This window comes from Chlorocebus sabaeus, chromosome 7, assembly GCF_047675955.1.
Source record: "Chlorocebus sabaeus isolate Y175 chromosome 7, mChlSab1.0.hap1, whole genome shotgun sequence".
Lineage (NCBI taxonomy): Eukaryota > Metazoa > Chordata > Mammalia > Primates > Cercopithecidae > Chlorocebus > Chlorocebus sabaeus.
Genome location: NC_132910.1, coordinates 123,564,452 through 123,580,479, shown reverse-complemented (window position 1 = coordinate 123,580,479; position 16,028 = coordinate 123,564,452). Strand labels below are relative to the sequence as shown.

At 37.9% G+C, this 16,028-nt stretch overlaps 1 protein-coding gene across 1 annotated transcript in view; it reads right to left on the bottom strand.

Moving 5' to 3' along the window:
* Positions 1-16,028, bottom strand: part of GALNTL6 (polypeptide N-acetylgalactosaminyltransferase like 6) — a 994,726-nt gene that overhangs the window by 90,134 nt on the left and 888,564 nt on the right. The window contains exon 8 of the mRNA XM_008000268.3: positions 11,972-12,079. Coding sequence (XP_007998459.2) covers positions 11,972-12,079 — 108 coding nt within the window. The remainder of the gene's footprint in view (positions 1-11,971; positions 12,080-16,028) is intronic.

Here is a 16,028-nt window from a genome sequence, read left to right as displayed (position 1 = left end):
ATATGTCTAACTTCTAAAGAAACGTCTGAATTGTTTTCCAAAGTGGTTGCACCATTTTACATTCCCATTAGCATTGTATGAGATTTCCAGTTACTCCAACACAATTGGTGTGGTCAGTCTTTTCAATTTTGGCCATTATAAAAGCATGTAGTACATCTCATTGTGGTTTTAATTTATATTTTCCTAATGACAAATGATGTTAATCATTTTTTCATATCCTGATTTGCCACCTGGGTATCTTCTTTAGTAAAATGTCTTTCAAATTGCTTACCCATTTAAAAAATTGGGCTGTTTTTCTTATTATTAAAATTTGAGAATTCTTTATGTGTTATGGATACAAACCTTTGGCCAGAAATGTGATTTGCAAATACTCTTTTCAGTCCTTGTCTTTTTCTTCTCTTAACAGTACCTTTGAAGAATAGGTGGTTTTAATTTCAATGAAGTTCAATTTGTCAATTTTTTCTATGTGTCATACCTAAGAAATTTTTGCCTAACCTCACAAAAATTTTTCTTCTTTGTTTTTGTATTCTAGAAATGTTATAATTATATCCTTTACATTTAAAGTCTATGATTGATTTTGCATTAATTTTTGTATATGGTGCAAGATATAGATTAATGTTTGTTTATTTACTTCTCTGGATATGAACATCTAATTGTTCTAGCATCAATTGTTGAAAAAATAATGTTTTCTCCAATTTCTCCATAAAGGTAAAACTGATTTACCTTTATGTAAATCAATTGACCATTTGCAAGAATCCATTTCTGAGCTCTCTCTTCTCTTCCAGAAATAGATTCTTGCATGTATCAATCAGGTTGTGTGTTTGTTGTTGCTAAGTTATAGGAGTTCTTTCTATATTCTGGATATTAAGCACTTACCAGATGTATGATTTGCATTTTTTTTCTCTCATTCTGTGAGCTGGATTTTCATTCTGTGAACAGTGTCCTTTGGTGTACAAGCTTGCCTAAGTCTCAAGCTTCAAATGTACCACCTGAGGTAATCATGTCCCTGAAGATAAAATTAGTCTGAATGTTGTCGATGAAAGACTATTAAGCAGAAACAACTGTATTCATTATCTATTGATAAATAACACCCTATCTCACACCCGAGTGGCTTAAAACAATAATAAACATTTTTTATCCTTCACAGTTTCTGTGGGTCAGGAACTTGGGAATAAAACAGGCTGTACAATCTGGATCAGATTTCTTATGAATTCCAGTCAGATTTTGGCTGAGGTAGCAGTAATCTTAAGCCTTCGACTGGGCTGGAAGATCTTTTTCCAAGGTGTCTCACTAAGTGTCTGTAAAACTGGTGCTTGCTATGAGCGCTGAGTAGGAGGACTCGGCTTTCTTTCTCCCATACGGGCCGGCCGTTCTACAGGGCTGCTTGAGTATCCTCATGACTTGGTGCTGGCTTCTTCCAAAGCAAGTCATTCAAGAGAAGAAGAAAGATGCAATGCCTGTTATGCTGTTATGTCCTACCCTTAGAAGTAAAAACAAACACACAAACAAACAAAAAAAAACCATAGTAGGACTACAGTGAAAGTACGGTTGCTAATTTTTATATATCCCTTAAGATTGTACTTGTCTGTTTTGGCTGGGTTTGAGGGCCAGAATATGTTGGAATAATTTTACGTGATTGATTTTTTGAAACCCTGGAAAAGTGGAGATAATCAGAAGCTGGAACTGTTGAAGAGAGACCATAGAAACACAGGTCATTTGTGTCTAAGTGAGTATGCATGGCCCACAGGTAGGAGACAGCTATCCTGACCTAGTCTACCCAGGACCCAGAGAAGTTCTGGCACTTTAATGACTGAAGTCTTGGTTCCGCCAGACTCAGCATTGTGAGCTAGTGGCTGATGCTTTTGTGAGTGATGGTAGAGGTGTGACTTCACCTGCAACTTCATGGGCAGGAGACAGAGGCAAGTGAAAACAGAAACAAAAGAAGCAAATCCAGGGCGGTGCAGCGTGGGTATGCTTCTGACAAGTGGGTGCACAAGGATATGCGATGGAGGATTTTGGGGATGTCTATAGATGGTTGGGGGACAATCTGAATGGTGTTCTTCCTGGTAATTAAGCCAATGGTTCCTCATGTCATCACAACTTAGGTATAAAACGAAGTACAACCTTATTTCTAGATGATTATCATTAATCCATTTGATGTTTTTTATAAATCACAACCAGCATTTTCTATTCATCACCCAAAGAGATTATCAAGAATTTGGTTCCCTCACAAGAACATCCACAGCAAGCATTCAAACAAACTGTGGTTAAAATAAATGGTGCTATAGCGTTTATTCCAACTGTTATTAATAGACCTTGTTTTATTTCCCAGACTTTCAAACAGGCAGAAAATAAAATCCCTATGTTTCTAAATGCCCATTACAGGGATCTTAGATTGAAAATTATATCTGTCATAATTGTAAGTAATCTGTAAAAGATAGAAATTGTATTTCTATAAACAGTCTTCAGAACTGGAACACCCAGAAGCATCTGCACACCACAAAGTTGCCATTTTGTTTCTGACCATTTCTCAGTTTACAAAATAGCAACTGGAACTAGTTTCTCTACCTCAACTGGCACTAAAATGGAGACACACTTGGGCTGGAATTGCATTTGGAAATGGAATTCTTGCCATGAACTAATAAACCATTGGAAACATGGAGGATTGGAATGGGAATGAAATAGCAGAGGTCCCAAGCACAGTGGTACTGTGCATTCACACATCTCATGGGAAGAAGCTAATTCCATGAAACGAGTTCTTACCATCCAGGTACTCCCATGGCTTAGATGTGGGATTGGGGTCCTGGAAGGCAGTTATTAAATGACCAGCACTACCCCCCTTTGCAAGTGTTACATTTTTGGTTATTGAGATTATGGCATGCTAAAATATTTGAGTTTGCTTAAATTTCAGCAGCTGAATTTTGTAGCAGCAGGGACCTATTTTGTCTGAGCAAGCATTCTCCTTTATGAGGCACTAGCGGAATTGTGAATACAGGGAAATGTTCAGTTCTAATGGGGATAATGATAAAAATGCAGTTAAAATTCTCTCTAGTCCACAAACTGGTCTCACCATGAAGTTTGTTTCTCAAGTGCTTTGAAAAAAAAAAGTTATATAAATGCTCAATAACTGCCTGAAATGCCAAGGTCTCTAGGTAGGAGAAAGAATAACCAAAAATAAACTAGAAAAGATACCATAGGAAGTGGAAGATAAATTCCATTTTAATTTCATTAAGAATGCCAAAGTGAAAGTAATGATTAATCATGGTAGCTTGTTATTATGCAATTATCTGGGATCACTGTTCAGATATTCTATTTACATTATAAAATATTCCAATAGGCATAAACAAAAGCTAACGTAAAATCTTGGTCCTCATGTGATAGCTCAAGAAATGCTTAATATCGTCCCCATAGCTTGGGAACTACCTGACTTAATTACAAGCTCTGTTTTGCACAATGGAAAGCGTCAGATTATTGAATCACAAGTTATAGCTGAGCTGAAACTTGGGAAAGCACTATGGAATATTTGAACAATTTAAATTGAATAAAATTCCTTAATATTAGGAAGAATATAACATCTGTGAGAGCTTTTGAGGAAAAAAATATTTAGAGTAAATAAGGAGGAAGAAACTAAACGTAAAAAATAGTTTTGAGGCTGTATATAGTGGCTCATGCCTATAATCCCAGAACTTTGGGAGGTCGATGCTGGAGGATTGCTTGAGACCTCCTGGAGTTTGAGACCAGCCTTGGCAACATAGTGAGACCCTGTCTCTACCAAAAATACAAAAATTAGCCAGACATAGTGGCGTGTGCCTGTAGTCCCAGCTACTCGGGAGGTTGAGATGGAGGATGGCTTGAGCTCGGGAGTTCCAAGTTGCAGTGAGCACAGATTGCACCACTGCACTCCAGCCTGGACAACAGGGTGAAACCTTGTCTCTGGAAAATAATAATAATAAAAATATGTTGGCTGGGTGCAGTGGCTCATGACTGTAATCCCAGCACTTTGGGAGGCTGAGGAGGGTAGATCATGACGTGAAGAGATCAAGACCATCCTGGCCAACATGGTGAAACCCCGTCTCTATTAAAAATACAAAAACAAGCTAGGCGTGGTGGCTTGCACCTGTATTCCCAGCTACTGGGGAGGCTGAGGCAGGAGAATCACTTGAACCCAGGAGGCAGAGGTTGCAGTGAGCCGAGATCATGCCACTTCACTCCAGCCTGGGTGACAGGGTGAGACTTCGTTTCAAAAAAAAAAAAATTACTTTCTGTATTCTATAAATAAATGATTCTTAGTTGGGAAATGGAGTTAGTTTTGAGTTCATATGTGTTTATTGCAATCAGTCCATACTGTTTTTTAAACATTATTTCATATATCAATGGCCAACTTTACCTTCTAGGTAAAGTGAGACTCCATCTCAAAAACAACAACAACAACAAACAAACAAACAAAAAAACACAAAAGTTTTGCAAGGTTTTGTGGGAAATTACCAAGTTTGAAAATAATGTTGTCCTTATCTCACGTATTTTTTTCATGATACTTGCAAACAGCAAGAGACTGTACCTGCCAACAATTTGCTATTTTACTTTCTTTTTTAGTGTCTATGTTTGATATGAAAAAAATCTATGCTTTACCTCCATATCGTTTAAAATTTTTAAAAGCAACATGGGATTCTATTGTTATTTCTTAAACTAACAAAATATATAGTATAGATAGTTTAAAAAATTCTGATGCCACTGGGTTAGGAATTAAGGTAGTAGATGAGGGTTGAGTGGTGAATAAATTTGTGTTTCTTATTTTCTCATTTCTTGTTGGCTGACACAATGATTTCCCTTGGCCTTATTTTTTTCATGTGTAACACAAGCAGGAAATGTCCAGCGTTTAAAAAGGAGATAGGACTGAAGGGTGAGTGAGTGCTCTACCAGCGTTGTCTACCAGAAACTCATCCCCCCTGCAGGGGATGCCCCAAGGTGAGGTGACATTACATCACAAAGGGGTGGCTTGATCTAGCTGGCAAGGCCCAATGCTATTTGCTTAGGATACATAGCATGCTGTGTGCATTTCTGCCTGGCATATAGTAGGCACTTGATAAATATTTATTAATAGGATTTATCTAGCCTGAGACTTCCTTGAGGTTAGAGATGATATTTATCTTTATAGCATGCAATGAACTCACGGTATTTAATGATTTATTGAATCATTATTGTCACATTAATTTATGATTGACTTTTAGAGAGGATATCAATCAAGGAGAATAATGAAACATTATTTATAGAAGATGCCTTAATTTTTAAAATAAAAAGCCCCTTCTAGGTAGAAGGTATTATGTTTTATGTTGTTTTGTTTTATTTTTGATACAGAGTCTCACATTGTCACCCAGGCTGGAGGGCAGTGGCTTGATCATGGCTCACTGCAGACTTGACTCCTGGGCTCAAGCAATCCTCCCACTTCAGCCTCCCAAGTAGCTGGGACTACAGGCACATGCCACTACCCCCAGGTAACTTTACAAAAAAACACTTTTTTTGGCGGGGGGCCTTGCTATGTTGCCTAGTCTGTTCTCAAGTTCCTAGTCTGTTCTCAAGTTCCTGACCTCAAGTGATCCTCCTGCGTCAACCTCTTGAGGCACTGGGATTACAGGCATGGGCCACTATGCCTGTCCTGAGGTATTATATTTTAAACTGTAGCCAAGTCAGGAGAGAAGCAAACATATAATTTCAGTATGTGAATCATCTTTAGTTTTGAGCAAAAGTATTAGACAGCCTTATTGTCCTTTAGGTTATATTGTACGGAAGAATTAGAGAAAGTTATTGTTTTCAGAAGAACTGCCTCTGCAACAAAAACCTAGCCATTTATGAGGGCTGAGTCTTGAGGGAAGATCCATCATTTCCTGCTTTTTGGGAGAAAACCCATGATAGGCCACCATGACCCTGAACTCAATGATGGTTTCAAATAAAGCATCTGAACCCTGCAGTATTAAGAGCAGGAGAGAGAAGTGCTACTGCTGTTGGTGTCCGAGGTTATCGTGCTACAAGCTCTTATTTGCTGGACAGCTTTAAGAGAGTACAGTGATTTACAGTCATCGAGAGAGAAAGGTCAATTTAAGGGAGTATAGATTTCCCATTCATCACCATAACTTCTAACCTTGTTGGTGATTTTATTTTCAGATATCAAACTAGTCATTTTGGTTTTGTTAATGCTTTTCCTCGATTGATATATTTTTCTGACATAAACAAGGGTGAGCTGTGTTTGCCCGACATTGTGCTCTTTTATTTCAGCTATTTCAGATGGGAAAACTGACACCATGGTCAACAATGAAGAAGCATTTATTAATCGACTTGGGGTGGTCTGGCTTTTACATTGAAGCCCTCCTCACTCCCCTCCTCCTCCCTTTCTCTATGCCTCCAACCTCCATCGTTTTCAAGAGTCTGAGATAATCTGTGGAATCAGCAGAGCTGGATGTCACCAGGGAGATGGCACAGAAAGGAAGGCAGGCATCTTGGGAAGTATATGAAGAAGTCATTTCACAGCTGACAGAAGCACAGCCACCATTCTCCCTCAGACCTCAGACTTAGAACTTTGTGCCTGTGAAGTATAATAACCATAGGAAATTGTCAAAGGTCATTACACTTTGCTAAGAAACCCTAGGTAAATGCATAAAGTCAAAAACATTTGTAACTTGTATGTAGATTAGCCTATTGGGTCATTAAATATAATTTGTTAATATCAAATATATATCGCTATATATATAAAATAATGCTATATAGGGCATATATTTCTCTTTTGTTAAATCATAATCTCAATTATAATATGACAGTCTATTAAAAAACAGTTTCCAAATAAGTGGACTATATAAGATGCAGATTTCATTCCATAATGAGCTTTATTATTTTCATTTAACCTTTTTCTCATCCTCATGATATTCTGGCTTTGGAATACATGGATTACTGCTGCATGGTGTGGATTCTATGTTACTGTCAAGGCCATTTATTAAGAGGAGTTGAGATTTGTGTTTGACTTGTTCGTCACTTGAACTTCCAGGGCCTAGCACAGTGACTGGCACAGTAAGCATTATTTTTTTTTCCAGAAGTAAACATTTATTTGCCAAAGAAAATCTGTCAAAAGTTTTTGTGTGCTCTCAGAATTCTGGATGGAAAATCTGTGGGTATCTCCCCAGATCTGGCTATCACAGACTGTCCCAGGCTGTCACTTAACCTTATCTAAAACCAATCTCAGTCTCTTCCCCTTTCCTCTTCCTCCCTTCCCTGTTTTTGTACTGATACTATTTTCTCTGGGATGCTGAGATGGAAAGCTCATAGTCACATGTGAGCCCCACTTCCGTGCACAGTGTAACAAATCAATAAAAATCTTTTATGAATTTTTTTTTTTACAAATGCTCCTTGCATTCAAAATGTTAACTTCTTTAGACTTTCTTTAGACTTTCTCCATTTTAATAATTATTTATTGGTTTCTATTTTACTTCTTCTATTTTTATCCTGACACTTCCTGTTCAAGACCCTATAGTCAAGGAGCAAAGGTCAACACTGTGATCTGCATCCAGGGTCTTTCAAGGTGAACTCCACAGGTGCTACACACACCCTCCGTAACTCTGCCTGACCATGTCTACTTGGTACTTTGCTACACTGGTTTCCTGCCAGAGATGCCCAGGCTGCTCCAGTCTATCTCAAGCACTCTAGGAGGAACATTGTGGTGAGGAGCATCAACCTCGACCAGACAGACCTCGGTTCATAGCCCCAGCTCTACTCCTTTACCATTTAACCTCTATCCCTTTCACTCTAAGTTAACATTTTCAGGACCTGGGAAGCAGCCTGTATAATTTGGCTTTTACGAGATTTGACTTTAGTTTTAGCTCCTATCCTGAAACTAGAAAGAATTTAGTCTCCCATGTTCTTGAATGGTTCTTACAGTTCTCCTTGAAGAGGTCCTTCACATCCCTTGTAAGTTGGATTCCTAGGTATTTTTATTCTCTTCGTAGCAATTGTGAATGGGAGTTCACTCATAATTTGGCTCTCTGTCTGTTATTGGTGTATAAGGATGCTTGTGATTTTTGTACATTGATTTTGTATCCTGAGACTTTGCTGAAGTTGCTTATCAGCTTAAGGAGATTTTGGGCTGAGACGATGGGGTTTTCTAAATATACAATCATGTCATCTGCAAACAGAGACAATTTGATTTCCTCTTTTCCTATTCGAATACTTTTTATTTCTTTCTCTTGCCTGATTGCCCTGGCCAGAACTTCCAATACTATGTTGAATACGAGTGGTGAGAGTTGGAATGAACAGAAGAATCTCTTCTTTGAGATTCTTCCACCTATTTGCCACTCAGCCTCCTCGGGCTGTGCAAAGCGACACTCAGTGGACCTTTGCTGAGGAGCTGCTCACACTTCTGTGATGAAGGATGGCCAGCGCCATTCCAAAGAAGGAATGATTGTCACCACAGTCCTGCTGTCTTTCTAGTCTCCCTGCAACTCTAGACATGAGCATCCTTTCCCTCAAGGACTTGCTGTTTGTTCCTGGTGGCAAGACACCACAACCGTGTCCCAGTATACTGACATTAGACCCCGAGCTGACTCAGTAAAACTGTCTAGGTTTATTAAAGACAGGTGAATACTCTGATTCCCAGATGAAGCTGAAGTGTAAGTTACGGTGTCCTAGGTTTTTACATTTTGTGGGAAATGACAAAGTGATGCTAATTTTTGTTTTTACCAAATAAGGGCACTAACAAAAATTTACTACCTTGCATTCTATTTTTTTCAATGAAAAAAAAACACTTATAGTTTCTGCATAAAAAGATGTTATTAAGTTGAACAGGTTTAGTTTTGGGATTATTATTTTTCTTAGTTCACTGAGGCGAGGTGAAATGTTAGCCAGGAATTGGCTCTCATCATTAATCCTGAGTTTGGAAACCACTGTTACATGAAACTTGTTAATTCAGTGGACATATTCTTGAAGATCCTCTTTCAAGTCCTTTAATTTGAGAGGACTGAGGAAGGTCACAGCTATGGTGCTACTTCCTCCTCTTCCCTATACCTATACATATCCTTATGATACATTTAAACAATTACTTGTCTTGTACTGTCCTCTAATGGTTTCGTATATGGATATCTTGTCTCTTCCAACCAGATTTGAATGCCAGGCAAATAGAAGGTACTGAAGAACTAATTTTACAAATGCATTTCTATAGTATACGCCAACCAGCAGGCTGTTTAAAGATGTTCGGACATTTGCATGCCTATGTGGGTGTTTAAATATTTTGGAAGTCTTTTGGAATCATCAATGTGAAAAGTGTGCATTTTTGAAGAATTAAACGACCTTTGTAAAGTAAGAAAACAAGCCTTTGGAGTCAAGTCTCTACCTTCGTCTCCATTTCCTGACGAGGCTGCAAGATTAAAATCCCAATTGAGTAGACGTGGCCCTGCATTTGAAGCATAGATGAAGTCTCTCCTCATTTTTGATGATATAGTAATAATGTAGTGCGTAGCAAGGTAGTTGAGGTGCTCCCACAAAATATCAGAATTGTTTTTCATTTTAATGTACTTTTTTTAACTTAAAAAAACCATAAAATGTTCCTCAGAGTGACAGTCAAGCTTCAATATTTATGACTTTCTGATTGCTCTAGCGGTTCAGAAAAAAAAAAATAAAAATGAGCCCTGAAGTAAAATTTGAGTGGAAAAGATTAAAATTCAGAATTATGGACTTTTCTCATTTAAATAAGCATTCACATTTTCCTGGAAGTTTTATGTGCCAACCCCAGTTTCTCTGTGTTTGACAATCCTTGAAATAGTACTTAACTTCTTTCTTGAAAATATATGAACGGTTTTATTTTTTGAAAATAGGTCCCCTTGGATGAGCACAACATTCTCCCAGAAGCTTTTACACTCTACTTTAGACCACAAACCAAGCACACACACACATTGTCTTGGAAGTGAATGGTTCTTTTCAGAGCACTAGCGGGGGAGCATATGAGTGAATGAAAGTGGATACAGGAGAGAGCATCATTATCTTTAGGATATTTTAAACTGCTATGATTTATTATATCTACTCGGCCGATTGGTGACATGTACTCTAAATTGCTCCATCATTTACTTTCCTGTGAACTCTTGTTTTCTGATTCATATATCTTAAGTCTTATGACTAAATCAAACCATATTTCCTTACCCAAATGCAGTTCTTTAATTACTTTATAATTTTGTGACTGCTTTTTCCCTTCGAATAGTGTATTTCGACAGCTACTTAGAGGAATATGTTATTAGTGTCTAATTAAATTTTTAATTTAGTTAGGGAAAGGAGGAATGTGACTACAGGTTGGCATCTGTAATCTGAAAATACAAAATACAAAATGCTCCAAAATCCAAAACTCTTTGAGTGCTAACATGGTGCCAAAAGTAGAAAATTCGACACATAAGTACTAACACGAATTTGGTTTCACGCACAAAATTATTAAAAATATTGTATAAAATTACCTTCAGGCCATGTATATAAGGTGTATATGAAACATAAGTGAATTTTGTGTTTAGACTTGGGTCTCATCCCCAAGATATCTCATTATGTGTATGTAAATATCCCCAAATCTGGAAAAAATCTGAAAATCTGGAAAAAAAGTCCGAAAATCTGAAACACTCCTGGTCCTAAGCATTTCAGATGAGGGATACTCAGCCTGTATTCCCATTCAAGGTGTGTGTAAGGTCATTTTATTACTAGGAACTCTAATTGCTGTTACAGAATGTGGATGTGACTAAAGAAAAATGACAGTTGATGAATACTCTCAGAAAGGGAGTAAGGAAGAACGACTCCCCCCACACACGAAGATTCGCTGTAAAAGAAAATTTTGTTATACTCATTAAAAAGTATTTAAGTTTTAGTAACAACTTACATCTCCAGCATTTTCCTCTCTTAGCTTTCCTGATTAATTAATTCTTTCAACAAATATCTGAGTGTTCCCTAAGCGTTGTTTTAGGTTCTGGGAGTACAGCAGTAACTAACACAGACCAAAGCTCTACCTTTGTGTTACTGATACTCTAATGATTCCTGGTGAATTCATTTATTTATTTTTACAAAAGCTTGTTATATGAGCCTTATATAAAAGATCCAAATAGTTATATCCTGCAGCCTTATTAGTAAAAGAACCAAAATGAATAATTCAGGATTTGATTTCTAGGGTAGCAGTGTGATAAAATACTCTTTTTCTAGATTTGGATTCTGAGCAGTAGCAGGTACATATTGTGGCGACAAAAACTGACTCATCCCTGAAGAAAGTAATATGGAAAGCAGAGAAATTGTCAGGATTGTTTGGCGACAGTATTGTGAGACTGTTCTCCTAAACATGCATAAAAATGTTTAAATGGCAGAAGAGAACAGCATCTTTGCATCTGGTTTACAAGAAAGGTTTTATTCAAGACAATATTGGAAAAAAGTCTTAGCCTGAGCCAATTTTGAAATGTTGAGGATGGGGAGAAATTTGAGGCAGAGCTGGCCCTAGTTATAAAAGAGAAGGCAGAGTTTGGGCATCCACCTTTTCCCATCTCCCTTTACCCCTTTTTCCATCTGACTTATTACAGATCCTGCCACATTCCATGTGGGTAGAGAGAACTGGCTGCCCCAGGTCCGCAGACCTACTCTGCTATTTGGCATTCATGTGAGCATGAACAACCACCTAGTTCAGACTTCATTTTCCCATCTACAAAATAAAGATAAGAACACAGACTTCAGAAGGTAATGGTGAAGATTAGATATAATGTATATGAAAATGCTTTGAAACAATTCGTAACAAGAAATAGCATAATGGTTAATACTTCTTTAAGCAATGGAAATAAGACTCTGAGAAGCACAGGAGCTCTCTATACACCGGAGAGCTTTTCTCAGACTGTGCCTTAGATGACCTATGCCATGGGCAGGGCTGGTTACTCTGGTTACAGAAAGCCATATTGACCCCAGTCTGTTCTGATCTTGAGTTACTCACTCTTGCCAGGCTGGTCCCAGATGGAACTTTGTATGGAACGTACTTCCTATAGATATGACCAACTCTGGAACACGGAACATCAAACATTTCTCCTCCACACATCCAAACCTGAAAAGGGAAAAACAGAACAGAAGACAACAGTGAATCTCACACCAGAAAGGAATTATCAGTAGGACTCACAAACCATCTTAAAATCTCTAAAAGTCGTTAAATCAATAAGTTCTACTTACTATAAATGGCTAACCAAAAAAGAAAACCATGTTATTTAAAATCTAGATTCATAAAAGTTTAAAACCAAAATACAGCTGAGTGCAGTGGCTCATGCCTGTAATCCCAGTACTTTGGGAGGCCAAGGAGGGAGGATCACTCGAGCCCAGGAGGTCATGACCGGTCTGTGCAACATGACAAAACTTCATCTCTACAAAAAATACAAAAATTAGCTGGATGTGGTGGTGTGTGCCTGCAGCCCCAGCTACTTGGGAGGCTGAGGTGGGAGAACGGCTTGCTGCAGTGACCTATGTTTCCACCACTGCACTTCAGCCTGGGCAACAGAGCGAGACCCTGTCTTAACAAAAAAAAACCCACCGAAACTAAAATAGTAGTTCAATAAAATCTTGTTTCTATAGACAATATGTTGGCTTAAGAAAAATTCTAGTAAAATTTTGTTACAAATATTGTATTGAACCCACATTTCACACTTAGACATCTTATTTATATAGATATTTGTTTCAATCATCTTGTAAAAATCATTTGAAGAAATAACATTTGAAATTAAAATGCTAATTTAAAAATTTAACATATAAAAAGTGGAATTTTAAAAATAGGTGAATGCTTTAAAGAACACAAGCATATGCATAAGTTTTAAGTTGCATTCTGAAACTTGCAGCAGTGCTAACCTTAAAAATCAGAGTTGCATTCTCATTTATCCCCCCCAACTGATCTTTTTCTTAGGTACAGAAAATAATCAGTTAAGATGCTGTACTTTCTTTTTTTTTTGAGATGGAGTTTTGCTCTTGTTGCCCAGGCTGCTGTGGAATGGCACAATCTCGGCTCATTGAAACCTCTGCCTCCTGGGTTCAAGCAATTCTCCTGCCTCAGCTGCCCAAGTAGCTGAGATTACAGGTGCCCACCACGATGCTCAGCTAATTTTTTTGTATTTTTAGTAGAGGTGGGGTTTCACCATGTTGGCCAGGCTAGTCTTGAACTCCTGACCTCAGGTGATCCGCCCGCCTCAATCTCCTAAAGTGTTGAGATTACAGGCGTGAGCCACCGCACCTGGCCCAAGATGCTGTACTTTTATATTTAGTAACAAAAGTCATGGTTATATTTTACCATGACTACCTTCTCAGACAGACGCACACTTAATTGTGGTTTTATATAACAGACCATCTATTATAAAAGAACTAATTATCAAAACATAAATCCAGGATTCATATAGGCTATAGTCTTAGCTATTTTTATTGTAAGATAAATGATTATAGAAAGAGATACTCTGATGGTTAATTTTATGACTCAACTTGGCTGGACCACAGCGACCAGACATTTGGTCAAACACTATTCTGGATCTTTCTGTGAAGGTGTTTTTGCATTCGATTAACATTTGAAATTAGTGGACTTTGAGTAAAGTGAATTACCTTCCATGATATGGATGGGCCTCATCCAATCGGATGAAGGTGTTAATAGAACAAAGTCTGACCTCTACTGGGCAAGAAGGAATTCGCCAGCAGAATCCCTGGGTCTCCAGCTTGCCCAACTACTCTGAAGATTGTGGACTTACCAAGCTTCCACAATCATGTGAGCCAATTCCTTAAAATTAATCTCTCTCTCCTCTTGGTTTTGTTTCTCTGGAGACCCCTGAGTAATACAGATACATATCTTGATTTGAAGTGTAATGTTGAAAAAGAGAAAGAGAAATGCTTATGTTTTCCTTTATATTTGCTTCCAATTTCTTTCACTAAGAGGAATGACACCCAAGTGAGAATGGTTGAACAAATAGTGATTAAGGTCAATGGAAGTCCAAGAAGGAAGAAATGCAATTATTAAAGCAACATTCAGTTGCTGTAATTAAGTTCAGGATTACTCATAATATTAATTTCAACTTGATGGAATATTTATTAATGATTTGGATCAAGCCTTCAGAGATACGTGTGGGTGATATAAAGCTGGTAAGGGCAGTGGACAGTCTAAAGTAAATTATGAACACCTGGAAAGATCTCCACAGGATGGAGTTATGTAACATTGAACATAAAAAGGCAACAACAAACACCCGTCCCAGGATCTTAAGAAATCGACTCTTCCACACATCACTCCTATGGAGAATTTAGGGACCAGCGATACAGATCTATCTGCAGGCCTGAAGTCTTTTGCTAATTTCTGGATAAATGCTATTTATATTTCCTTCTAAGGGGAATTTTAAAGTGGAAAAGTGATGTGAACTCTGTCTTAAGAGAGGCAATTGAAAGAACTAAAGATGTGTCGTTCTGATAAGATAAAATTCAGAGATAGCCTTTTCAAAGAACCTTATATTTGGAAGAGATGTTTTATAGAGCCTTTAGGAGATAGAACCAGGATTAATTGCATATAGCTATAAGGAGGCAGATTTTAACCTAGTAGGAAGAAATTTCTAATAAAATGATTAAAGATCGAATGGACTTCCCGTATCACTAGATGTGTTGAAATCTGCAGCAGATGACAGTGGGGATAAACATATGACTCGAATGGACATTTGATCTAGCTGATACTTTAAGGCAATTCTACAGCATGAGTTAGCGTTTATGAATGGTTATTATGCCCTTTTCATTATTTCATGTAATGCTCACAATTCAATGACAGACTTTACTGTTTCCCCAATTATGAAGGTGGGAAATTGGCAGCCTAGAGACGCTGAGTAGCTTGTTCAAAGCCACATAACTGACCACTTCCAGAACTGAGATTTGAAAACCTAGTGGTTTAACTTCAGTGCCCACATGTTTAATTGATATTGTATCTACAGATTATGCAAACTCTTTCTGTAAAGGGCCAGATAATAAATACTTTTGCCTTTGTAGGTCATATGGTATCTTTTGCAACTCCTCAAATCTGCTAACAAATAGGCATAGTGTAATTTCAGTTAAACCCTGCTTACAAAAACTGGCAGTGGGCTACTGTTTGCTGGCTCTTGTTCTATAGAGTAAGGAGTCCTTTCAAACACCGAAATTCAGTGATTCTAAGATAATGTATGTGGGAGATTATAGTTTCCAAAATTAGACACCACAATATCTTCAATTGCACATACCTCTCTGCAATGTGACCTTGGTAACTAATTTCCCATTAGGGGATCAGTCTATGTCTCCTCTCTTTGAATTAGGGTGAGCTTATGAATTCTTAGACTAGTAGAGTACAACAGAAGTGGTTGAAGATAAGTCATAAAAGGCCACATAACCTGTCCTCTGGGGCATTTGCTTTTGAAACTCTGGGCTTCCATGTGAGAAATTTGACTCTGAGGAGTTTCACAATTGACCATTGTGAAAAAGTCCAAGCACCTGAGATGTCATGCATTGGGTAAATACCTTTACTTAAGGTTTTAACTGCTCTCCAACATTAGCTGCCAACCCTGTGAATAAAGATGCCTCTAGGTGATTCCAGCCCCTTGCTGTTGAATCATCCTCCCGAGACTCCACATACCACAGAGCGGAAACAAGCTATCTCTTCTGTGCCTTTTTTTGAATTTGCGGCCCACAAAATCCAAAAGCTTAATAAAACAGTTGCTTTATGGTGTTAGGCTTTGTTATGCAGCAGTAGTAATTGGAACTACATGTTTCTAAATCCATGATAAAGGTGAATTACTAGCACCGATAACCAAAGTTTATGGATCACTTATAGTTTTCATCTTATTCAATTGTACGGGATACAGAGCTAGGACTCAGCCATTTCCATCCTCACTTCCTCCTGGGCACAGAGCCAAGTTATAATTCCCAGCTCCTTTGTATTTAGATGTGACTATGTAACTGTTTCTTGCCAGTGGAATGCAAATGGAAGTGATGTGCATCACCTCCGGATGAAAGAAATCACTAGTGGA